Source organism: Phocoena sinus, chromosome 16 (genome assembly GCF_008692025.1).
Source record: "Phocoena sinus isolate mPhoSin1 chromosome 16, mPhoSin1.pri, whole genome shotgun sequence".
NCBI classification, from domain to species: domain Eukaryota; kingdom Metazoa; phylum Chordata; class Mammalia; order Artiodactyla; family Phocoenidae; genus Phocoena; species Phocoena sinus.
In genome coordinates, this window is record NC_045778.1 from 12,982,460 (window position 1) to 13,008,429 (window position 25,970).

The 25,970-nt window shown below is 44.2% G+C and overlaps 1 protein-coding gene across 1 annotated transcript in view; it reads right to left on the reverse strand.

Annotated features, from left to right (window-relative positions):
• Positions 1-25,970, reverse strand: part of CCDC6 (coiled-coil domain containing 6) — a 112,905-nt gene that overhangs the window by 14,848 nt on the left and 72,087 nt on the right. Inside the window, exons 4-7 of the mRNA XM_032608769.1 lie at positions 11,238-11,344; positions 8,825-8,985; positions 3,829-3,985; positions 669-769 (exon numbers count right to left, since the gene is read on the reverse strand). Of these exons, the coding sequence (XP_032464660.1) occupies positions 669-769; positions 3,829-3,985; positions 8,825-8,985; positions 11,238-11,344 (526 nt within the window). The remainder of the gene's footprint in view (positions 1-668; positions 770-3,828; positions 3,986-8,824; positions 8,986-11,237; positions 11,345-25,970) is intronic.

Here is a 25,970-nt window from a genome sequence, read left to right on the forward strand (position 1 = left end):
AGTTTTTCAGGGTCAGATGAACACAAGCACGCCTTTGAGGGAAAGGCTTCTGAGGGGCAAAGCCAGAGGCAGAAGCGCAACCAGTTCCTTCCTGCACGGCCTGCCTACTAGGGCCGAGGCCCACTCACCCATCAGTGGAAATAGCAGGACGCAGCTCGTGCTCGAAAGAACACAGGCTTTGTGTGAAGCAAGACACGCCCTGCCTGGCCCCGGCCACTTCCTGGCCACGAGACCAGTAACTACAGACCCACCAAATGACTGCTTCCTCAATTTTAACACGACGCCTGCGTTAATTATTCTGAGGATAAAAAGGAGATGAGGTATGTAGACCATAATGAGAGAACCCATAAAAGATATGCTATGGTGCATCTCCGAAATCTGCCCGAGGTTTTTGTCAAACCACCGGCACTTAAAATCATAGTCAAAGATAGTCTTTTTGAAAAGGTTTTTCAGAGTTAAGTTACTTTTTTGGTTCCAGAAAACCACCAGCTGACACTGTTTTAAAATTGCAAGCTAAGACTCAGTTGTGATAGCACTGATCATTTCTGGTGTTTTTGGACAACACGTGACCACCCTCTGTTTACAAGCTTTTCATATGCTAGAAGGGAATGTATTCAGGGATACGTTAAATACAGCAGAAAGAGAGGTAGCTGAGAACACGTACTCACCAGGTGATATCGGCCGGCTAGAACTGGGAGAAGGTGTGTAAGGAATCGGGCTGGACACAGTGCGAGGTCTTAATCCTTGTGCAGACATCTCGTTAAAATACCTAAGAGGAGTGAAGGAGATGGTTAGAGCCACCTGCGTTGCAGTAGTTCCTAAGAAAGCTCCTATGAGAAAATGTTTGGGGTTCACATCTTGAGGTCAAACTCCTGAATGTTTAGAAATCAATGCTGCAGTGGGGAGACATGTATAATATGGACCCCAGAGCCATGCTGTTCCACTGCTTGGCAAAGCTCTCTCCCCAGGGCCACAGGTGAGGGAATCCGGGGTGTTTTCGCTCAGGATGGAGGCCTGGTGACAGAGCTGCGTCATGCAACAGAGAGGACCAGGCTTTTCTCCATCACACTATAGCTATGCAGACATTCACCACCACTGTCCCAAGAATTAGACAAATCCACGTTCTAGTGGCTACCTGTAAACTGTTACTTGAAAGGCAAAACCAAACAAGCCCTCTGAGACGCATATCATCGAATTGGAGACAATGTGATCCCGTGAAATGGATGTCAATTGTCCACAAGGCAGGGCTTGCTTAACTAACAGTCATGTGTTCAAATGCAGAACGTGGAATATAATAAATGACACATGGGCTGAGCACCTCTGCAGGTCACGCCGTGCCGGGTCTGACTCATTACTGGATTCGGGAGTCACATCAGGCCGTACTTTGTGAACAAGCACAGAGAGCTGAGGAGGAGGAATTTCTGCTTGAGAGACTCCCTAATAAGCGATCCTTCCCAGGCCTTCTGGCCAAAGGAAGGAACGGCCACATGTGCAGGCGTTTCTATCCCAGGAAACAACTCAGCCCTTATACGCAACCAGTTCACGTGAGGAACTTTTAACACAGGTATTCCTATGCTAGTTTATTCAACTCGAAGAAAACCAGACTCCCAAGGTTTGTTTTTTTTTTCTTTGCTGTACGCGGGCCTCTCACTGTTGTGGCCTCTCCCGTTGCGGAGCACAGGCTCTGGACGCGCAGGCTCAGCAGCCACGGCTCACGGGCCCAGCTGCTCCGCGGCATGTGGGATCTTCCCGGACCGGGGCACGAACCCGTGTCCCCTGCATCAGCAGGCGGACTCTCAACCACTGCGCCACCAGGGAAGCTAGACTCCCAAGTTTGGCATGCACCTTTCAACGAGCTACCTACCACCAATTCTTCCTACTCTCTTTAGCACGGCCCACCACAGTGCCACCAGGCTGGACCTCTTGTATTCTACAGCCAGTGGGGTGGCTAAGACCGCCTCTTGGTCTTTAAGGAATTAAACACACTTGTAGACGTCTCAAGTGTCTGACTATTTTCTTCCTCCCAAATCTGACATCATCATTCCCAGTAGAGAGAGCAGATGTCTTTATTCAACAGCTGTACTCTACCTGGGATAATCTGACCTAAAAAGGTAAGGCAAACCTTCTGGAGTGAATACCAATCCTTGGGAAAAAAAAAATTTATCTGGAAAGCCTGAAGAAGCTTCAGTGTTGTCACCACAGTCAAAGAAACTGTCCCTCAGAGTATGTCGTAATCAAAATCAAGCACAGGGTACTGTGTGTGTTAATACATGCTCTGCTCCATGTCTTAAGGTAGTTAAAAAAGTAGTTAATAAGTTATCTACTATTGTAGCTTATGTTTTCAATGAAATGGTTTTCAGAGGATAAGAGTTTCAGAAAGAATGAGACACTGTCAGAAGCAGATCAGTGAAATTCAGAGTTAAGGTTGATAGTTTTATGATAGAAACTTCCGAGAAAGAATCCTCTTTATTCTTTTCAAATGAGGAAGATATTTTTTTAAAAAAAACAGTTCTAAGTCTGTTTTTTATAAAGTTTTTTAAATTATAAAAGTAGATCGGGAATTCCCTGGTGGTCCAAATGGTTAGGACTCTGTGCTCTCACTGCTGAGGGCCTGGGTTCCATCCCTGGTCAGGGAACTAAGACCTTGCAAGCTGTGCAGTGCAGCCCAAAAAAAAGACTAGATCTTCATTATAGAAAAATTTACATTTTTCATGAAACGATAATACCACAGCAAATACTGTCCACAGCAAATTAATCAAAAGCCCCTCCCTGGTGGCGCAGTGGTTGAGAGTCCGCCTGCTGATGCAGGGGACACAGGTTCATGTCCCGGTCCGGGAAGATCCCACATGCCGCGGAGCGTCTGGACCTGTGAGCCATGGCTGCTGAGCCTGCGCGTCCGGAGACTGTGCTCCGCAACGGGAGAGGCCACAGCAGTGAGAGGCCCGCGTACCGCAAAAAAAAAAAAAAAAAGCCTTGTTAGCCCTCTGGATCTATTCAATAAGAGAAACAGAGTGCTGATCTGCTAACACTGCCCACATGTGTTCAAACAACATGCTCTGGCATCGACAGCCTGTACTAGTCCTCACAGCCGTTGGCAGACCCTGGTCTGAGGCACTGGCTGCCCAGCACAGGTGGATGTTGCTTATCTTAACGATCACCTCACTCCCAAGCACACAGGAGGAGGGCAGGTGGGGAAGGAAAGGAAAATCTGGGTGAGCAAGGAGAACTGAGCCGTGTCCTCTAGTTAACCAAAGGATACCTCTCTTATGCCGGCCCATTTCCCAGAGGGCCAGGGAGGGGACTTGACATTGCAACCTGAGCAGATAAACGCACTGCGTGAGTTCTGTTTTTGAAAACCAGCTGCAAAAAGATTGAAGTTACCAAGTGTGGTAAACCAAAGCCTCTGGCTTTCAACAACTTCCACCCACCCCGCCGTGGACTCTTTCGCCCCCTGGGTGTATGTGCTTCCTCAGGCTGCACCGCACACCACCTGCTCACCAGTACCTAGGGATTAAGATATGCGCCCATGCTCCAGGATGGGACAATTCAACGACACCTGCAAACGCTGCCTCCCGACACAAAACCCGCCTCCGTGTCTGTCCCACTGAGTAATTCGGGAAAGGCCATTTTTTGTGTGTCTTTCTGTGTTTAAGGAGGACGGTCAAACTTCTTCATTTATCCCATTCTCAGCATCCGCACCGAGGCCACGGTACTCATCATCACAATAAATAAACGTTCCTGCCATCTGCTGCCTCATCTTACAGGAGGTGAAGAGGGGCCGGAGCCTGGGCTGGCTGCTTTCCCGAGGCTCGTGAGACACGCACGCACCTTTCGTCATCCATCTCTAAGCTGGACTCGCTCTCGGAGAGCTGCCGACAGAGGGCCTCTCTTCTCTCCATCTCCCTCTGCAGCTTCCTCTGCAGCCTCAGATTCTCTTCCCTCATGTGGCGTTCCTCCTCCAGATACTGCGCCATTTTCTCGGAATCTGAAAGGCCAGAGTTCTCAATTAAACCAGTGTACACTCTTCAAAAAGACGGTGGTCCAGCTCCTGTGCCACAGACCAAGAAGTGCTGAAAGACAGCCATTCTCACTCTCCCACACACAGATGAGATCTGGATTTCAAGTTTATCCCAGGTACCAAGGTTGACCCACAATATGCATTTAGAAAAACATATGAAAAGCAGTGCTGTCAGATTAGGCATCTTCCATCCTGCTTCCCTGCCTTCTAAAGTGCTTTATGTAGAGGAAGGAATGCTGGAGCTACGTGTGGCCCGAGCAGCTCCCAGAGCTCCCTCTATACTGCTGGAGCAGAGAGGGAACGGGGTCCAGCTGGGGAAACAGACTCAGCCCACGGGGCTCCCCTCCAGGCACCAGTTCTGCTGTCTGTCAACTCCAGACACAGCGGGGTAGGTCACCTATGGGAGCACACCCATGGGTCACACTTGTTAGCACACCCCCCAGCGCACTGGGAGGTGCGGGGGGGGGGGAGCAGTTTGCACACGGAGAACCAGTGTACTCAACGTGCTAGGTAACAGTTATAAATCTTTTTATAAAACTAGAAACTGACGTAACAAGCAACTTTAGATCAATATTTCAAATCAGTCTAGTTTTTGGTGTTTGTGTTACTATTTCCTGACTTACGCACAGTCTTTCGGAGTCAAACAGCAGGTAAAGACATACATGCAGCCAGGATCTTGGGATGGCACCATGCTTATGACAAATACCCCTTCCTTGGGAGCTGCCCCGTATGCGGAGAGGTCTCTGCTACAGCGCCGGCCAGAGCTAACCAGCCCCAGGGCGAGACACTGGACCCAGGCTAAGCCGGCCAGATCATCCTTCCTGTGAATCTGAAATGTGGAACTGATACCCTCCTGGGGCTCTGGAATCTCGTTCTGCTGAGTTGCCTGGACCCACTATAACCCCTGCCCTTCTGAGTGACCCTGTGCAGGACTCTGTGGCGCCCTCTAGTGTCCTTTCAGGCAAAGGGAAAACATGACCCTCCCCGCTGTCCTGTGTTGTCACTAAGTATCTTGAATACTTATCTTGGTTATCTTGAATATCCTTATTTCATAAATTCAAATGGAAATACCAACATTATTAAACACTATATTCCTGGGCCGTTTTCAATCTAACCAGAAACCCTGCTGTCTAATCCAGATGCAAAAATCACTTTAATGGAAGGCATGCTGGGAAAATATTTACAAAGTACACTTTTAATATAAATGATTTAAGTTATTTCATCCCAAATAGGTCAGCAGATGGAATTTTTCACTTGCTCTACAGGCATCGCTACATTGACCTCTTGGAGTATCTACTGTTTCTAGACGAGAGGGACAGTTGTCGGAGGAGGTTGCCTTTCTTTTCCATAAATAGGAAAGCTTCACAGAACTGAGGATTCATGAGGCTTTGAGAATAATTACTTAAGAGGAAACACTGTCTTTCAAAGAAAATGGCAATCCTGTAGCATCTGGGGAAACCAGCAGGGGGATCCTTCAACAATAAGCTACCGACAAGAACATCAGTCACCAGGGGTGATGGCTGAAAAGACCTCCTGGCAGTCTGGCAATTAACCCAGAAGCCGGAGGCACCGAGAAGGCACCAGGCCCACAGCCTCTGGGAGTGAGAGACCCAGGCACAGATGGCTGACCCCGTGGCATTCCTTGGGTGCCCTCTGCTGGCTACCGCACACCTGACTTCAAAGGACCATAGATTTACTCTCAGGAGTCTTCTTTCTCCCACAAAGAGCTCCCTAGGACTCAGGGTCCAGAGGTTATGTTGCCCCAATCTTCAGCCATCTCATAGCAGTTAGTCCAAGATAGTGTCAACTGAGGGTGACTTACGGACAGTCTCCCAAGAGACGAGTCCTACCTGATCCCAAGGTGGCCTGTACCTTTTAAATTCCCTTTCAGGTTTATGGCTAGAAAATACTAGCCGTATTGGATGGGGTGCCCAGACCCCATCCAAACCACTTAAATCAGAATCCCCGAGGATGAAGCCTCTCCACTGGTCTACCGAAAACTCCCCAGGGGACTCTGTCAGTTGAGAGCTACTGGGAGAGCGGTTCAAGTTCAGACACAGCTGGACTTGGGGGAGAGGGACCAAGTGCCCCAGGAGCTTTCAAAGTGGACAAGGTTATCCAACCTAAGGAGGCAGAGGCAGGTGGATGAGGAAAGCCATTAACTCATACTCTACACCCAACCCAAAGCTACTGTGTACAGCTAAGTGCCACAGCCTTCCCTGTCCTCACAGAATCCAAACAGCACTTTGCAGAAGCCTCTGCTGACATCCGCATTCTCTCCAGAGACCGAACAGTACAGTAGGAAGGAAGCAGAGGAAGTAAGATATTCTTCCCAAATTTCTTCTAAAAATGTTGTCTGGGGAACAACAAGGCAAGTCTATACAAGAAAGAAAAATATAAACTGACAGCAGTGGAAAGAGCTCAGAAAGGGGCTCACAAGACCTGTGTCTGTCCAACACGGCAAAAACTCAAAAAATATCCTAACCTAAAGCAACTAATATTTGAGAACCCTGTGGTTTGTTTTCACGGAATACACATCCATTATGGTTCTCAAGCCAGGGTACATTCAGAATCACCTCTACTTAAAAAAATACAGAGGACCAGGCTCCACCCCTGGAGTAAAAAAGCCCAGAACCCTGGATGGGGTTAGACAGGACAGTGGACTCCCAAAGATGTCTGCATCCTAATCCCTGGAGCCCGTGTCCAGGTTGCCTTCCATGGCAAAAGAGACTTGCAGGTGTGATTAAATTAAGGACGTGGAGATGGGAACTCATCCTGGATTATCTGTCTGGGCCCGATGCAATCAAGAGTCCTTACACAGGGAAGGCAGGAGGGTCAGAGGGAAAAGATGTGACAAGAAGCAGAGGTGGGAGTGGTACCAATGCAAAGGAGTCATGAACCAGAGAATGCAGACAACCTCCAGAAGCTGGAACAAGCAAAGACACGGATTCTCCCTTAGAGCCTTTTACAAGGAACCAGCCCTGCTGACACCTTGATTTTAGCCCAGTGAGACCTGTTTTGAACCCAGGCCTCCAAAAAATGTGATATAATAAATTTGTGTTGTTTTAAATCACTAAGTTTGTGCTCATCTGTTAACAGCGGCAACAGGAAACTGACCACACTGTACTTCCTAAAGGCTCCCAGGAGAACCTTGATGCACCCATCCCAGATGCACTACTGCACTAGAACTTGAAATCAACTTCGGAGAAGAAAACATAAAGGTAAGAAGCGCTGAAATTTTAAATGCACATTTCATCTGACTCAGCAAATCCATGCCGTGGAATTTACCCTGAAGGTGTTCGTGCACAGGTTTCAACTGTTTGTACAGAGATGTTCGCTATGGTTGTAGCATCACCACCCAAAGAGGTCTGTTGGTAAGGGATGAGTTAAATAAGTTACAGTGTATCCATACACTCAAATACTACAGAGCCTTTAACAGGGGGAGCGGACTCCCCTGGCGGTCCAGTGGTTAAGACTCCGTGCTTCCAAAGCGGGTTCAATTCCTGGTCGGGGAACTAGGATCCCACGTGCCGCACGGTGCGGCCAAAAGATTCAAAAAAAAAAGGGGCAGGGGGAGTAAGGCAGCTCTGTATATATTGGCAGGGAAAAAACTGTAATACATAGTGAGTGAAAAGAAAAATGCAAAAGGGTATGTTCATTGTGCTACTATTTGTATAAAAGAAGTCTATACAGGGCTTCCCTGGTGGCGCAGTGGTTGAGAGTCCGCCTGCCGATGTAGGGGACACGGGCTTGTGCCCCAGTCTGGGAAGATCCCACATGCCGCGGAGCGGCTGGGCCCGTGAGCCACGGCCACTGAGCCTGTGTGTCTGGAGCCTGTGCTCCGCAATGGGAGAGGCCACAAGAGTGAGAGGCCCGCGTACCACAAAAAAAAAAAAAAAAAAAAAAAAAAGAAGCCCATACACACACACCCCTGAAGAATATATTAAAAATGTGTTAATTGTGAGAACTGGGCGGCTGGGGATCAGGGGTGAAAGGGAGACATTTTCCCCTGCATACCTTTCACTGTATTATCTATTCAAATAAGTTGAACGGCCTAAAAACCAAAACAGAAGAAACCCAAGTGAATGCAAAGTGACGTAATCAAGTGTCCAGAAATTAGTTCCTTTGATTTCCAAAAATAAAAAGGAGAAATTTCAAAAGCATTTATTCCTCAACCACCACGAGCAATCGTTAGCTGAGGCCAAATTTCGGTAGTAAAGAAGATAAATACTATTCTCTGCCTAATGCCCCCAAAGTACACTGAGGTCTCCTGCATTGCTTCTCTTAGCACCATCCGAGAGGTGAACACCAGGGAGAAGGTTAGAAATAGTACCTCTGATATAAAATAGATAACTAATGGGGACCTACTGTATATAGCACAGGGAACTCTACTCAATATTATTTAACGACCTTATACAGGAAAAGAATCCAAAAAAAAAAGAGTGGATATATGTATATGAATAACTGCTTCACTTTGCTGTACCACAGAAACTAACACAACACTGTACATCAACTATACTCCAATAAAAATTTATTAAAAAAAAAGAAAGAAATAGTACCTCTGATTCTGGACCATCCTGAAATTATGTGATTTTCTAGAAGTATTCTAAACTATTTGCCCTGCCCTACTGTAATTTTTTTTTAAATAATCTATTCCAGGATGACAGACATATAAATATGTACTAGCAATGAAACACAATATGAATTTGATTTATACAAATTCAATAGTAAATATAGGTAAAACTCTATACTTGGTAAGTGGATTAATTCTGTGGACAGATGACCAGTGACACCAAGGCTACGTACGCTGTAACTGGGCAGCTCTCAGTTGCTTCTTCAGCCTCTCCACTTCATTCTTTAAAAACCTGATGTGTCGCATCATGTTTTCTGGAGAGTCGATCTCCATGGAGATGTCTCTAGGCGATGGGGGAGCGGACACCGGCTGGTCTAATTTCTCCTGCAGGATTCTTCATTGAAAAGAAAATTCCAACAATGAAAAACAGTTTGCCTTTAAAACACAAAACGTTGATTTGATGCTCACCATCGTCTATTTAAAAAATACATGAATAAGTTCTCAGCAATTAGAAAAATGAATAAAGACAAAAACAACAAATTCTAGCCGGGAGGTTCATTAACAGCATGCCCATGTGAATCGCCAAAATCCACTGAATTGTTTGACTCCTGTGCCCATTTTCCATCAACTTCTGGTCACCCTTACCTGACAGTCAAGTCAGAGGGCAGAGCTGAAGGAGCCACCTTCCTTTTTCTCCTTTCAAACGGCCACTGGTAATTAAGCCTTAATGAAAAACAAGTCTGTAACCCTGGCTTCTCATTATCATGCCGGAATACACTGGGCAATCAGAATGATCCGCTGACTAAATGGTCCACATGCTTGGGTTGGAGGGAACAGCGACACGGGAGGAATTTCCGTTCAAGGCTTTCAGTTGAAACTTACAGACTATGACTCTCCTTGGAGAGTGACATCATGTAAAGAGACTGACTTCTCAACTCCCCTCCTGAAAAACCAATCCTGAAGGTATGGCAAACTGGACTGAAGGCCCTTTGCTTCAGGCCACAGCAAAGGTAAAAAGGTAAAAAACAAAAACAAAATGTACTGGGTTAATAACTGGTGGTGCCACCTTCTCTACCAATTATCATTATTTTGAAGCACATAAAACATGAATATTCTACAAAGTGACAATTTCATAATGTTCGATGCAATAATTTGGTACTTATATATATAAAACCTCCCACTGCTTTTTAAAAAGGAAGACAGACTGGCAACAGACCTCTCTGCCCCTTTTTATAAGCTGCTGGGAAGTTTCTGGTTTAGTTTGGTTTTCACCTTTTTACCTTTTTTTTTTTTTTTTAAACATGTTGGGGGTAGGAGTTTATTAATTAATTAATTAATTTATTTTGCTGTATTGGGTCTTCGTTTCTGTGCGAGGGCTTTCTCTAGTTGTGGCAAGTGGGGGCTACTCTTCATCGCATTGCGCGGGCCTCTCACTATCGCGGCCTCTCTTTTTGCGGGGCACAGGCTCCAGACGCACAGGCTCAGTAGTTGTGGCTCACGGGCCTAGTTGCTCCACGGCATGTGGGATCTTCCCAGACCAGGGCTCAAACCCGTGTCCCTGCATCAGCAGGCAGGCTCTCAACCACTGCGCCACCAGGGAAGCCCACCTTTTTACCTTTGAGTTTACCCAAGTGCAAACTGTGAATTACCTTCAGGCCTTGTTGAGAAAACTAGTAGGTTAAATATTGTAATGGTCCCTCTATCTATTATATGAAATAATTTTTCAAGCTTCAATTTATTAACACTACTGTAATAAGGCAAAACACAGCTGATTCGACTACTGCTTGCATAATTCCGTATAGATATACCTCAGATTGTCAGTTTTCTTAAGCCTGTGGTATGGCTCTATGTTGCAAATCTTGAGATGAACTCAATTTATGGAAGTCTATCCAAACCAAGTACTTATGGCAAATGTCTCTGGTTAGCAAACAGAAGATCGTGGTGAAGTAGATGAATATTTTCAAGGAGCTCCCTTTCTACACCCAGACACACGTCCCACCCACAGAACCTCCTGCCATTATTCAAGCTCCGCTCCACCCACCCCAAAGCACATGGTACTTAAATCTAAGGGCCCAACCGGATCTTGCACACAGGGGTTCAAGAGATATGTGCGGCTGAGTATTCCATATCCATGTATATACATTTAACACCAAGAACCCTAACCTTAAATATGTACCGGTATTTCTTTACAGCAAGTCTTAAAACACACAGATGATCATTTTTCTATCAAAATCCCAGCCTTCCTCATGAAGTACCTTCTAGAAATGTGTGATAATTCACAGTACCCAGCACATATCCGAAGCACTTCAGAAAATGAATGGGGAAGCCAGTTCAATTAGGTAAAAAGCTGGAACTGCAACCATCCTCTAGAACAACAGAGGTGAACAACGGCTCCTTAATGAATTTCTTCACAGGCTTTAATACCAAATGAAAAGAAATTCTACCGGGTCAGTGAGGGAGAGGTATAAAGAAGTGACCAACAGGACAGGCTATCAACATTTTTTTCCACTTGTCAAATTAAAATGATGTGCGTCAATCAAGGAATTAAAATGTCCCATTGTCAGTCCTCGGTCACACCCAGCAAGCTACCCCACTCCTCCAACACACACATACGTACAGAACACCGAACAGCAAGACTAAACGAACCGCTTTTCAGCTTCAAGTTTATCCATCCTTTTCCAGAGACGATTCACTAGTGCTTCCTGTTCTTGTTCCAAAGTATTTTCAAGGTCAATCTTCTCTCGTCTCAGCTGAAGGAAGGAAAACAGTTTTGCTGAGAATTGCAGACCACTTAAACTTGGTTAATTAGATTCTTTTTGATTGGACCATTAGGACCCCTTTTCATGGAGAAAACTGCAAAGGAATGGCCAATTTTCTGGCACAGATACATTAAGCGCATCTAGTTCTTAAACTTTAATTGAGAACATCGAGACAGGTTCATTCTCTGATGTTAAAGCTTAATTGCTATCTGGTACGTGAATCACAGTGGTTGCTTCAGCATTTATTCAAGGCACATGAAAAGTCTTCCTTAAAGAGGGTTTGAGGAGTTCTGCTTACTAGTTGTCCCAGGACTTAACTGGGTTTGTCCCCCCAGTCCTGCATGTAGTTCAACATTAAACCAGAAAGGTTACAGTACTATTTACATAAATAACTCAAATACCTGAAGACAATTCTACGTAGTGGTTAATTGGTACACATAAATATGTCCTAAGATATAAAAAGCATAGGCAAAGAGGATAAACGCCGAATTCACAATACAGGTTACCTGTGGTGAGGTAGGGAAGAAGGAAAATTTGATTTGGTGGTGGGGGGGTGGGCGGTTGCAGAGGGAACCCCGAACTGCATTCTACTTCATAAAAAGAAGCAATACGTGGAAGCAGTTAATTTAATCCACTAATGTAAAGCAATATGCAAATATAGAGAACAATGTCAGACACTGGTTAATAGGGATGATATAACAGGGAACTAAGGAGTCAGAAATGTCTGCCCTCAGGGGCCTTACATTGTAGTGGGGGCCAAGACAGTAAACGAAACAAATTATAGACTTTGGTAGAGGGTGAGAGAGAGAGGAAGAAAAAAGAGGGCTAGTGAGGGGGGTAGAAAGTGCCACGATGAACAGACTTCACAGAGCCGGGTAGAGGGAAGGTGTGATATCATTCTTTGTATTTGTCTATATGCTTGAGATGTTAAGTAATTTTAACAGGAATCTTTTTTAAAAGGGGGAAAAGGTGGTGTTACTGCCCCATGCTGTCTCTTCAACCAATAGCAATTTACCTTTTCAATCACAGGCTCAACAAATTATTTTTGATTGCACAGCTGTAAAGACGTCGAAGTAGCAGAGTTCGTATCTTTTTAGCAGGTTAGTTCTCTTTGATCAAAGATCCCTATATATACAGTAAAGTGAGACCAGTTCCATGGACAAAAGGTAGTCTTTTAAAGCAACCAAAGCAGACAGACCTTACTGCACAAGCGAATGAGCCAAGATCACACAGAGTCAGCTGGAAACATAGCTTCGGTACACTTTCTTTGCATGGGAAAAGGCAGAGGAGTCACACTGAGTCGGAAGCATTCTGTGGTGAAGCCTGGAGCCGCCTAATGCACAAATGCTCTTCAAGATACTAAACAGTTCCTACCCGCAGTGAAGGGGAGAAACCCAGGAACACCTCGCAGAACTCCTAAGAACCTTGGCGATCCTCTGACCACATTCTGGGCCAAGCTCTGAAGTACAATTCACAGCCATTCACTTAAAGAAACAAAATGCCATGGCATTTACCCTTTAAGGACTCTACTCCCAGGTTTAACTAAGACACGATAGGGGGTACTTGGTAGGTGAGAAAAAAATTCAAGCGAGGCATCGTTTCGTAGTAGAGATGCCTGGTGGAAACTTATGCCCAACGACTTTTAATTTTAGAGTAATCATGCACCCTGCTCATCAGTAACTCTGAAAAGCCAAGTCAAGACAAAGCTCTCTTTGCCCACGTATAACTGACTTGGCGTGTGGCTTTGAGTAGGTACTCACCTGCCCTCATCTACGCTGGCCTTGATGACGGCCGACGTCCCTTCCAGGGCCACCCACTCTATCATTCTCTGTCAATCTCAAGAGGACAGCTGTCTTCAGTCTGAACTAGCTCCGTAAGAGATTTTTAGAGCCAGAAACAGCAAGAGAAATGATCTAAATCCACCCTTTCATTTAAGAGCTGAGGAAACCACTGGCCTGGGAGACGGTGTGACTCAGGAAAAGTGATGGATGCTGCCAGGAGAGGAATGGGTAGCAGTCATCATGGTGACCAAAAGAGTTGGGTCCCACCCAACCAGTGAGTTCAGAGCATCTTGAGGGGCAAGTAGGATTTGGGGTAAATTATCCAATAATACTGGGGAGTAGCCGAGTAGGGGTAGCTTAGTGAGTCCGAGAGTATGCAGAAGCAAAAAAAGAGAGCAGGAAAAACAGGAGCTGAAAACAAACATGAATCTCAGCTTCTTTTTGGTATCTATTGGTAGAGCTACCAGCTATCAATTTGCTGCCCACTTCAGTGAACCAAGGCCTCCTGGGGGTGCAACTTGGGTTTGCTGTACCAGTTTGCTCTACTAATTTGTTTCCATGAAGCAGGCAACACAGGAAGCCCAGCGCAGCAGCTTGGATTTGGGTGTTTCATTACACAGGCTGGCAGTGCTATGGGAGTCCATATTCTCTCTGGCCTTAGAAAGAACAGGGCTTCCAGTCTTGTTTTTTCAGCTAAAAAAATCTTAACTTTTCAGCATTGCTGAGGAGCTCTTACACTAAAGACCAGAGAAGTTAGAGGAAACGGTACTAATTATGATCATGATTAATTCCCCCTGAAGTTCTTTATCAGAGCTGCCCTTCCATCTCCTGTCCACCTAATCCCACAGCCTAAAAAGAGTCCACACCAGTGCTGTCAATTCGGACAGAAGTAGATTTTCAGTGCTTGCATTGCCCTGAGATCAAACAACCCTCAAATCTGACAGTATACGTTAAATTTACAGCGTGCAAAGTCAGAAATTCTTGCTAGAATGGAAACAGCAGCCCAGCGCTGCATTCCTTGCCTGGGCAGATGATCTTTTCTATGCTGGTCTCCATCTGTAATACTCTCCCCCATCTCCTTCCTCATAATAGCTAATGGGCTTTTTAACTCAGTGTTCGCGCAACAGGCACCTACTCTCTTCCATTGCCAGACATCAAATTCTCAGGCTAACCCAAGCCCCTTCTGACTGCATAGTCTGTGAGCACACGGCAGCAGCGGATAGAGACGATTCGTAGAATATTTATTTGAAAGGCTGCTTTGTAATTAAGTCAGGTCAGTGGCCTCCCAGCCAAACTCTTTACTCCTCTTCAGTAGCCCTTCCTCCCGCTGAAAGTTAATTAACGTGGCACCAAGAGTTGTTATTATATTCCCCAAATAAATACACAACTTCTTTAATGGATAAACTTAGAGTGTAAAAAGAGAGCTGGCTGTCTGAATTCACAGCCCACCCTAGCTGTGTCTTTGCAGTCGGCAGACACTCACCATTAAAAAGGCAGAAAAAGGGGGCAGCCAAGAGACGGCTCCCAACACCATAGCACTTCTCTCTCAGCGCAGCATTTTCCCATTTAAAGAGAGCCATGATGCTGGGCTGGGGGGAGAGGTAGCGGAAGGGAGTACTTGGCCAAAAAAAAAGCCTGATGAGAACTTTACCATGACCACTGCGCTCAACGACAGAATTTTGAAAGGTTTTAGTGCACCTTTTCAAGCTACTTGGTTTAGCCTAACTGCCATATTATCATCATTTCTATGGGAAAATATATGTTGAACCCCAAACATCTGACTGAAAAAATGAATTCTGGAAGGCAGCCCATGACAACTAATCCACGTAAGGGCTACCATATACACGGAACAGAGACACAAAGTTTGTTACAACGTACAGCAAAAAGTACTTAGAATGATGGTGATACAAGAGGTGTATACCAGATGTAAGAAATAGCAGAGTACTCTAAGACCTACGTTGACCAAACTCTTATTAGTTGGCTAATTGTTTTTTTAAAGAGATTTGGGTAAATCCTAAGAAAACAAATGGGTGTGGGGATTAACACAATCCCCCCAAACTTTCCAAGTTAGGTAGCATCTGAGAGCCATTAACAGTTCAGCCCGATTTCCCATCAATTTATTACATAATACCATAGATGTTCAAAGTGGGGACCTTGGAGGTATATCAGAATCACCTGGGAAAATAAAAATACAATATTCAAAACATGACTAAATCAAAGTCAGAAAAATGAATGCAGTTTCTGTAATGGACTGAATGTTTGTGTCCAAAATTCACATGGTGAAGCCTAAATCCCCAGTGTGATGGTATTTGGAGGTGAGGCCTTTGGGAGGTGATTGGGTTTAGCTGAGGTCAGGAGGGTGGGACTCCCATGACGGGATTAGTGTCCTTTCTAGTCATGAGCGACCCTGCAGCTTGCTGATCTCTGCTCTCTACCAATCGAGGACACACACAGTCAGCAGTCGGCAGAACTCCATCAAGCTAGCACCCTGATCCTCGACCTCCAGCCTCCAGAACTGTGAGAAATAAATTTCTGTTGTTTATAAGCCAGTCTGTGTTGTTAAAACAGCCCAAATGGGCTAAGACAGTTTTGTTTATACTGCAAGAGTAGAGACAGTAAAAGATATTACCTCATTCCATCCTACTTTGCCAATACATCGGAGTTAATCATAGTTTTACTTATATATAGGAAAGAAGTGACTAATAGGATTCATGAAGGGGCTATTAAAACATACCACGTGCAAATGATGTGAAAAGCACTGACATCATGCACAATGGTCCTTGCTCTGTGGTAAAGGTCCCTCACAAATTAACGCAACAGAGACAAGTAAAGTAAAACTCAAACACTGACTCTGCTGCTGTAGCAATCAGCGGAATTTTACTTAGCCCTGGCAGTTTTCCTAGGCTGCAAGACATCTGACCTTTGCCTTCTGGAAAACATATATATATCTTTTAGAAATCAAGCAGCCAATTTGTGTTATAGATGAGACAGGTGTTCACAGACTACAGAGCTCACAAGGTACCTATTTGATCAATCAAGTGCATATGGTTTCAGAATGAAAAACAAGTTCTAGTTCATCGCCACTGGCTTGTGTAATGTTGAGCCCAGAAAGAGCCAATGGAAGTTCATCAGTAAGGAGCAAGAGAAAAGGAGAGAAAGGATGATCACTTTCAAGTCTAGGTGGTCAGAAATTACAGTTCAAAAGAAATTTATCTATGTGCATCAGAAATATACTGACAGGGGGACTTCCCTGGTGGCACAGCAGATAAGATTCTGAGCTCCCAGTGCAGGGGTCCGGGTTCAAGCCCTGGTCAGGGAACTAGATCCCACATGCATGCCGCAACTAAGAGTTCACATGCCACAATTAAGGAGCCAGCCTGCTGCAACTAAGAAGGCTGTGGGCCACAACTAAGGAGCCTGCCTGCCGCAACTAAGACCCAGCGCAACCAAATAAATAATTTTTTTTTTTTTGCGGTACGTGGGCCTCTCACTGTTGTGGCCTCCCTCTCCCGTCGTGGAGCACAGGCTCTGGACGCACAGGCTCAGCGGCCATGGCTCGTGGGCCCAGCCGCTCCGTGGCCATGTGGGATCTTCCCGGACCGGGGCACGAACCCGTGTCCCCTGCATCGGCAGGTGGACTCTCAACCACTGCGCCACCAGGGAAGCCCATAAATATTTTTTAAAAAGAAAAAGAAATATATACTGATAGAAGGAATTCCCTGGTGGCCCAGTGGTTAGGACTCCACACTTTCACTGCTGAGGGCCCAGGTTCCATCCCTGCTCTGGGAACTAAGATCCCAGATCCCACAGCCACATGGCACGGCCAAAAAATGAAAAAAAAAAAAAAAAATACTGACAGAGAACAGAAAAATATGCAAAAAAAAAAAATCATGAAGAACTATATAGCAAGATAAATAGGGTCGGCCCTTGGGTGAAAGTAATGTTGGTGGTAATTTATCTTCCTACCTTTTCCAGCTCCCACCCAATTTTTTTTTTTTTTTTTTTTTTTTTGCGGTATGCGGGCCTCTCACTGTTGTGGCCTCTCCCATTGCGGTGCACAGGCTCCGGACGTGCAGGCTCAGCGGCCATGGCTCACGGGCCCAGCTGCTCCGTGGCATGTGGGATCCTCCCGGACCAGGGCACGAACCCGTGTCCCCTGCATCGGCAGGCGGACTCTCAACCACTGCGCCACCAGGGAAGCCCTCCCACCCAATTTTTTAATGAACATTTACTATTTTTATAACAAAAAAATTTAAAGACATCTAATCTTAAAAATTAACTATTTCCTAATAGTACATCCATTAATTTAGGATATTAATTCACATATCTAAAATACAGAGTGAACCAATAAACTCTCAGAGGAGAAATGATAGTGAAGGCTTAGCTATCTGGAAGACAGAATTTTCCAGATAGCCAAGAGTTAACTTTCTTTACCATAGCTTATAACTTTTTTCTTCTCAAACACTGTGTTCCCATAAAAATTAGATTTGTTCTTTGAAATGGACAGAACTTCAGGATAATATTAAAACCTCGTTAATATTTAATATGTGAAAACAACACTTTCATAGTTTACCAGCTCAGTAAATTTTGCTTTTGTTCAATGACACTGAAAATGAAGGTCTTTTATGCAATAGATACATATATAATTAGTCAGATTTATATGGTTTCCGAGCTCAAGTTTTTATCACTTTGACATCAGCACAGTATTATACAAATGTGCATAATGGGTTCATAATTCCAGGGGACTCTTTTACCAAATAATTACCATTGGTGGAAAGCAGGTTTCAAAGTCTGGGGTATAAACTCTTTTGCTACATCAAGAGCACAGTGGAGAAATCCTGGGGAAAGAACACATACCATAGTGCATGCTGCAAATACACTATCACATCAAGAAAAAATATCAACAGCCGTTGTTTGGGGAGGATTGTAGTCTAGGTAATTTTTTTTTCATGTTTGTACTTCTGTGTTTACATTTACCACATTTTCTTGAAAGAGCAATGGATTACTTTTACAATGCAAATGCTTGATTGAAAAGGTTTTCAAGGGCTTCCCTGGTGGCGCAGTGGTTGAGAGTCCGCCTGCCGATGCAGGGGACACGGGTTCGTGCCCCGATCCGGGAAGATCACACGTGCTGCGGAGCGGCTGGGCCCGTGAGCCATGGCCGCTGAGCCTGCGCGGCCGGAGCCTGTGCTCTGCAACGGGAGAGGCCACAACAGTGAGAGGCCCGTGTACCGCAAAAAGAAAAAAAAAAAAGACTAGCTTATGTCCTCAAAGACACCGCACATGCAGACTGCCAAAATTCCTACTGTTTTCCTTCCCAGTAACAAAGAAGAGGGATTCCACTGCACATCTTCTGCAGGAACTCTCTTCTGTGTTCTCGGCATCTCTACTTCATGCAACCTGTATCTACATTTTACTGCATTATTTTCTCCCCCATTTCTGTTTCCTCTCACATCCCTGCTTCCCTGCAACAAGGCTCGATTTAGATTTATCCGGCCCATGTGTGTTAATTAACAAACAATTGAACCAAATGCCAAGGAGCTTCAGGTCCTTCTCAGTTGGTTACGCGGGAGGGGGGAATCCTGCTGCAGCAGTAATGCTGTTCCCCTAAGCACAGCTCGGCACAGGGCATCCCTCGTCACTGTCCACAGGTCCACTGGCCTCCCTGGACCAGGCTCCACGAGGCCAGGGACCCGACGTCATCTTTCTTAGCAGAGTTTGTGGCAGACAACAGGCATGTTAATAAAGGTGTGTTGAATTAACGCAGAATGTGTGCCACACAAGTGCAGCATGGACAAAAAAGACAGTCACACAGATCCATGAATTAAAGAGATGGATAACCAGATCAAGGAAGGTGGTGAGACGTTTGAGGCTCAAATAAGATGTATGCTCATTTTCCTGGAAAATGGGGAGGGCAAAGTACCACAGAAATTAGATGAACACTTTGATTACTAAGGGCAGCACATACAATTTTTGGAGTGCTTACTATATGTGAGTCACCAGGGATACAGGGGTGAGGTTAACATCGTACCTTCCCTCCTTCACCTTATGAGGAGCTCACAGAAACGAAATGGTTTAATTGTTAACTGCTGGTTGTGTACCAAGTGGTACAGGAAAAGGACTGAACGTCATGGAAACACTTTGGAGCACAGACCCCAAAGTGACTAGAGGAGCAAACTGGGTAACAGTTAAGTAGGGATGGGGCAGGGGAGGGAGAAAATGGGCCAGGCAGAGGACACAGATCCATGGAAACCTGGGGGCAGGAAAGCACTGGGCACATCAGAGCATGATTTTTAAACTGCAGGTTGTGACCCACTATTGGATTAGGAAATTAGTTCAAGTCAGTTGTCACCTACATTTTGCTAAAAACAAAATAGGATTGAACAGAAAATCAGTGCAAAGCACATAAGCAAGTGTTTCACAGAACTTGTCCCAGTCATAAATACAGTTACAAAAACATCAGTGTACTGGGTCACCACGTAAACTTATTTACTGGTGTGCAATCCACATGGGAACAATTCTGTGCAGGGGAACAAAACTTGCCACCCAAAATAGGTCTATTTGGCACAAGGATTAATTTAGGCTGATTGTGACATAGAGAACAGACTGCGGGGGTTGCCAAGGTGGCGGAGGGGTGGAGAGGGATGGGCTGGGAGTCTGGGATGAGCAGATGCAAACTGGTATATACAGAACGGATAAACAACCAGGTCCTACTGCATAGCACAGGGAACTGTATTCAATATCCTGTGACAAACTATAATGGAAAAGAACATGAAAAAGAGTGTATATATATGTATAACTGAGTCACTTTGCTGCACAGAAGTAATTAATACAACATTGTAAATCAGCTATACTTCAATTTTTAAATAAATAAACAAATAAATGATTTAGGCTGATTCTTTTTAAGGCCCCAAAGAATCAGGAGGAATCTTTGACCTTCCCCCTAACTGCCTAAAAGAATGTAGGTAGAGGACCTGTTCCAGAAAGGGAGCTATCACCATGATAACGGTAGCATGACCTAGGTATGTAGAGTGGGAGGAATCCAGCAAAGCCTGTTTGCTGAAATTCCTCTCTGTGTCCCACTGTCTCTGCCTAGCAAACATTTGTTTGCCCAGTGTTTGCTTTTCCCTCTGCCTGTCAACTGCCTTCCTCTCCTCCTCTGAAGTTCCAAACCTCTGCCCACAACATCCTCTTTTGTCTTTAGTGCTGAAGACAGTGTTAAAGTGAGGGCTTCGACAATTTTGACGAATTTTCTCTCCCACGTATACATGTCATTAAACTTCTGTTGATTTTCTCTGCCAGAAAAACCTAGAAGGGAAGAGGATAATTTCTCCTTCCCCGACAAGACAAATGAAAGAACTTCAATAGGGATGGAGCGCGAGGAGAGGCAGAATGGAAGATTTATTCCCCCAACAAACCTACAAGTTAGAGAGTACGTCTGTTCACAGAAGAGATCAAATCGCTGGCCTGACGTCACACAGCTTATTCAGGTGAAAGGGAGATATGAACCCAAGAGCGTCCCGAAACTACAGCGGCTAAGATACTGTCATTACACGTAGATGCCAATAAATAAAATGACCATTCCAGTCCTAAAGCCAAACTTTAGAAATGGGTGTCTGTGCTTTGGGAAGAAAGGGCATCTCCGATAAGAAAATACACCCCAAATTCTAGAAATAACTGAGAAAACTTTACTGGGCCAACCACAGGAGAAAAGAGTAAGAGGTCTAGTACATGACAGGCATCCCTGTTCGTCATTAAGTGTTAGCTGAATTACATGACTAATTCTCCAACTAATTTATTCCAGATTTTTCTACTGTACTAGCTGATAATAGTTAAGTGTCAAATCCTCCCGTTTATGGCTGTTTTCTTTTTTCCTATAATTTTCTGTGCAAAGTGCACAGAAGGTCCTCACATGTGCTGAGCTGAACTTCCCTTAATAAATAAGCTAATTTGTGTCCTTTCATGCTAGTTATCCTCCGGAGAAGGAAAATCCTTCCTAGTTGACAGAACACATTCTGATGAAGAGTTCTTGACGCTTAGAGAATATTTTAAGTTCGAATGTTCTTATCACCTAAATGTAACAGTGACCACATGTCGGAATAGGCAGTGCCCACCAATGTGTGTTAAAAAGAGCCCTGGGCTTCCCTGGTGGCGCAATGGTTGAGAGTCCACCTGCCGATGCAGGGGACACGGGTTCGTGCCCTGGTCTGGGAAAATCCCACATGCCGCGGAGCAGCTGGGCCTGTGAGCCATGGCCGCTGGGCCTGTGCGTCCGGAGCCTGTGCTCCCGCAATGGCAGAGGCCACAGCAGTGGGAGGCCCACGTACCGCAAAAAAAAAAAAAAGAGCCCTTAAGAGTACTGAAGTCATATTGACTAAAGTAATCCAGTTTATTAGACTAATACTAATTATTAGTGCTGCAAAGACCTACTAATGTTACATTTTTCTGAACATGCTTTTTTACATCTGCTTATAAAGTATCTTTTGGAGTTAAACATTCAGAATGCTAAGTTGTGTGACTTGAAGAAAGCCTCTTGATCTCCCTCTGGGTTTCCTTCTCTGAAAAAGTGCGAGCAGGTATGAGCAGGCTGGGCCACCTACAGGCCAAGCTGGTCCATTTTCCTCGCAAGCCTGCTTCCTAGGCAGCAAGTTCTGGAGGAAGAGGAAGCAGGTGCAGGTAGCTGTGGTTCCAAAGCCTGGGCAGATCTGATGCCCCTGCCCCTGGAGTTCCTTGTGATTTCCCCACTTTCTAACATCCCCACGAGGGGCTGGGGACAAAGTAATGACAGAGTAGCCCTCCCCCGCAATGTGGCCTTCCAGCTCTACAATTCTATGAATTCTCATCCTGCAAAACACCGACAGAACCATTGACAGCCCAGAGCCCTTGATGATCAAGCTGGTAACATTCTCTTCTTAAAGAATGAAAAGATCTCAGATTCTAAGAGAAGAACAAATGCTATCTGACTAATTCGAGGGTCCATGCCGAAGGCCTGACTTTTGGTGAGATTAACTTAAAATTAGGCCTCCAGCACGTGAGTCAATTGGCACCCACCTTGCAAGGAGTCTAAGACTTAGTCCCAAACCCAGATAAGTTCTGCTTTACAGAGAATAGGCAGGTGCCTTCTTTTTCTTTCTTTCTTTTCTTTTTTAATTAATTAATTCATTCATTTATTTTTGGCTGCGTTGGGTCTTCGTTGCTGTGTGCGGGCTTTCTCTAGTTGCAGAGAGCAGGGGCTACTCTTCGTAGCAGTGTGCGGGCTTCTCATTGTGGTGGCTTCTCTTGTCACGGAGCGCGGGCTCTAGGCACGCAGGCTTCAGTAGTTGTGGCACAACGGGCTCAGTAGTTGTGGCTCAGGGGCTTAGTTGCTCCACGGCACGTGGGATCTTCCCAGATCAGGGCTCGAACCCGTGTCCCCTGCATTGGCAGGTGGATTCTTAACCACTGCGCCACCAGGGAAGTCCCCAGGTGCCCTCTTAAAAACCGTTACAACCTAAGCTACACCTTCAAAACAAACATGTATGGCCAACACGAATCCCTGGCAGAGACCTTCCAATACCCCTTCTGCAGGTTCAACCCATTAGGTTCAAAATATAGATGATTTTTTTTTTAGTTTCTTTTTATTTTGAATTGGAGCATAGTTAATTAAAGATGTGTTTGTTTCAAGTGTACAGCAAAGTGATTCAGTTACACACACATATATAGATGCTTATTTAAAAATTAACAGCAGCAGCTACCTTATGTTGAGTGCTTATGTAGCAGGCATTATGCAAATCACCTTACACTCTCATTCACTGTACCTGACACAGGTTTGCTATTATTGCCATTTTACAGATAAGGAAACTGAGGCTCAGAAACAGACTGGTTGAGACAACTAGATGCAAAAGAATGAATTTGGACCCTATTTTACACCACATATAAAAATTAACTCAAAAGGAATCAAAGACCTAAATGTAAGCACCCAAAGAAGACAACAGGGGTAAATCTTCGTGACTTTGCATTCTAAGATATGATACCAAAACGCAGCAACCAAAGAAAAAAATTAATAATTGGACTTCACCAGAATTAAAAAAGCTCTATGCTTCAAAGGACACGCTCAAGACAGTGCACAGAACACCCACAGAAAATGAGAAAATATTTGCAATGATGTATCTCATAAGGGACTTGTATCTTATAAAATACAAGTACTATATGTATAAGACTATATAAGGAACTCTTAGAATTCCATAATAAAAAGACCTTGAATAGACATTTCTCCAAAGAAGATACACAAATGGCCAAGAAGCACCTGAAAATACACTCGACATCATTCGCCTCGGGGAAATACAAAACCACAATGTGATGCTGCTTCACATCCACCGGCATGGCTGCAATGACATGGTGCAGCCACTTTGAAAACTGTCTGGCATTTCCTCGAAAAGATAAACAGAGAGTTGGCATGTGACCCTGCAATTCCATTCTAATTTCCAAGAAAGATTCAAACCCATGTCCACGCAAAAAATCGTACATGCATGTTCACAGCAGCATTACTCATAATAACCAAAAGGCTGAAACAACCTAAATGTCCAGCAAAGGATGAATGGATAAACAAAATGTGGTACATCCATATAATGGATTATTACTTAGCCAGGAAAAGGAATGAAGTACTGATATGTGCTACACCGTGGATAAAAATATCATGCTAAGTGAAAGAAGGCAGTCACACAAGACCACACACTATATGATTCCGTTTATAGGATGTGTCCAGAATAAGCAAATACACAGAGACAGAAAGTAGAGTTAGTGGTTGCTTAAGGGGATTAGGGGATTGAGTGACAAGGTTTCTTTTGAGGTGATGAAAATGTTCTAAAATTGATTTTGGTTATGGTTACACAACACGAAATATACTTTAAATGGATGATTTGTAAATGCTTTAAATGGATGATTTGTAATGGTATGTGAATTATAACTCAATAAAGCTGCTACCAAAAAAATAAACAAATTAAGATATTTAGCAGAGGAAAGAGGTTCACATCTGGTTCCATTCAAGTCCAATACCCAGACCCTGAACCTACCCTACACCGCCTTTCAAAGTACAAGTGACAGCTCTTCAGGCACCTGTCTAAATCCACACTTTATTTAAACTCTTCCAACAAAGCAGCGGCAAGGCACGGGACACATAGGATAATTGCCTTCAAATAGCTTTTAGTTTTAAAAATATGTTTATTGTCAGATAGAAAAGCAAAGGCATGTACCACACACATATATCATTATAATGCATAGTACAGCACGTGCCTTGGCTCTTCTGATAATAATTTCAGTATAGGATATATTATATTATACAGACTACGACATACCGTAAATATTATAATACAGATGATAATCCCAAGTGATGGCCACAAGAGAGGATCAGATCACATCCATGGAAACATGGAAGACATTTATTTCTACAGTAGAAAAAAAAAAACATTCCCCCCTAAACACCGACTAAAACTACTTGTAGTTAAATAAATTCCCCAACATATAATCATCCTAGATATACCCAAAAGAAAGGGGGGAAAGTTTTAGTATGGTGTTACTTTTCTCCATCTTAATTAAAATGAGGACTTGTAATGGTCTATATGGGAAAAGAATCCAAAAAAAGAGTGGACATATGTACATGTGTAACTGATTCACTTCGCTGTACACCTGCAACTAACAACATTGTAAATCAACTATACTCCAATAAAAATTTTTAAAAATTAAAATTAAAAAAATAAAATAAAATAAGGACTTGATATCCCAGATCTGAAGATAATTTCTAGTTTAGGGCTTTGCAATGCACACATTCCATTGTGGAAATCCATTTCTTTGGTGCTGAGGTCTGAAAGAAGCCTTACAGTGGACTAAATCATTAACTTTGGGAGAATGTATGCCTTTGGGCCTCATTTTAAAAGCATTTAGTCACTAAAGTTTCTAAAGAGCCTTAAGACCATGCAGCCATCCATCCTCTCTCCCAGGGACAGTAGGATCAGTCAACCCTTCTCTTTCTGACTCTAGGCCACTACCTCCACCTTGTGGCCACAACTAAACCGTGGGGGTCAGAGCTCAAAGTCTCCTCAAGGAGCCTGTAAACAAATACAAGATAGAAGCTACTTCCGTTATTGACAGCCATCACAGGGAAGGTGTTGACCAAGTGAAGTTCTCACAATACCAACCACTGTGAAAATTTCACCTGGCCACTTGGTTAACTCTTGATTAACGGGTACCAGTAACGAGTTCTTGTTATATCAGGGACTTAAACAAGAATCTTCAAAACTTTAATTGGAAAGAACTGGCTATTGCCTACCCTGGAAATTAAACAGGTGAACTTTGGAACAAAATGCTTTAAGCTGGAGGCAGGGTCGGGGGGAGGGTGGGGGACGTGGGGGAGTTTTCTAATTCTAGAAATTGCATCTAAATTCCAAAGAGGACGGGTAAGAATCGATTACTCTGGATATGTGTAAAACAGCCAACCCTTGGAAATGAAGCTTTTTTGTTCTTTAACCTAGAAGGAATGGAAAAATTTCCAAGGCCATTATTCATAGTCTTAGAAAACCCAGTGACGTTCCACCCTTTGATATAGGTAGATACAAGAATAACACAAAAACCAAAAGTCAGTCCAATTAGTTTAAAACAAACCCTGGCTTCCTCTCAAGCCTGACATTCCCGTCACGGTTTCAGTCTCAAGTACAATGATGAAATGAGAATGGTCCTGAGGGTGATTCAAGAACCAGTCAGCATGGAGTAAGACGCACAGAAAGATCCTAAAAGTGGGATAAATCAGACAACTCTGCATGAAGAGCTTGGCCAAATCATCAAAGTGGTAAGTGGGATCCACATCG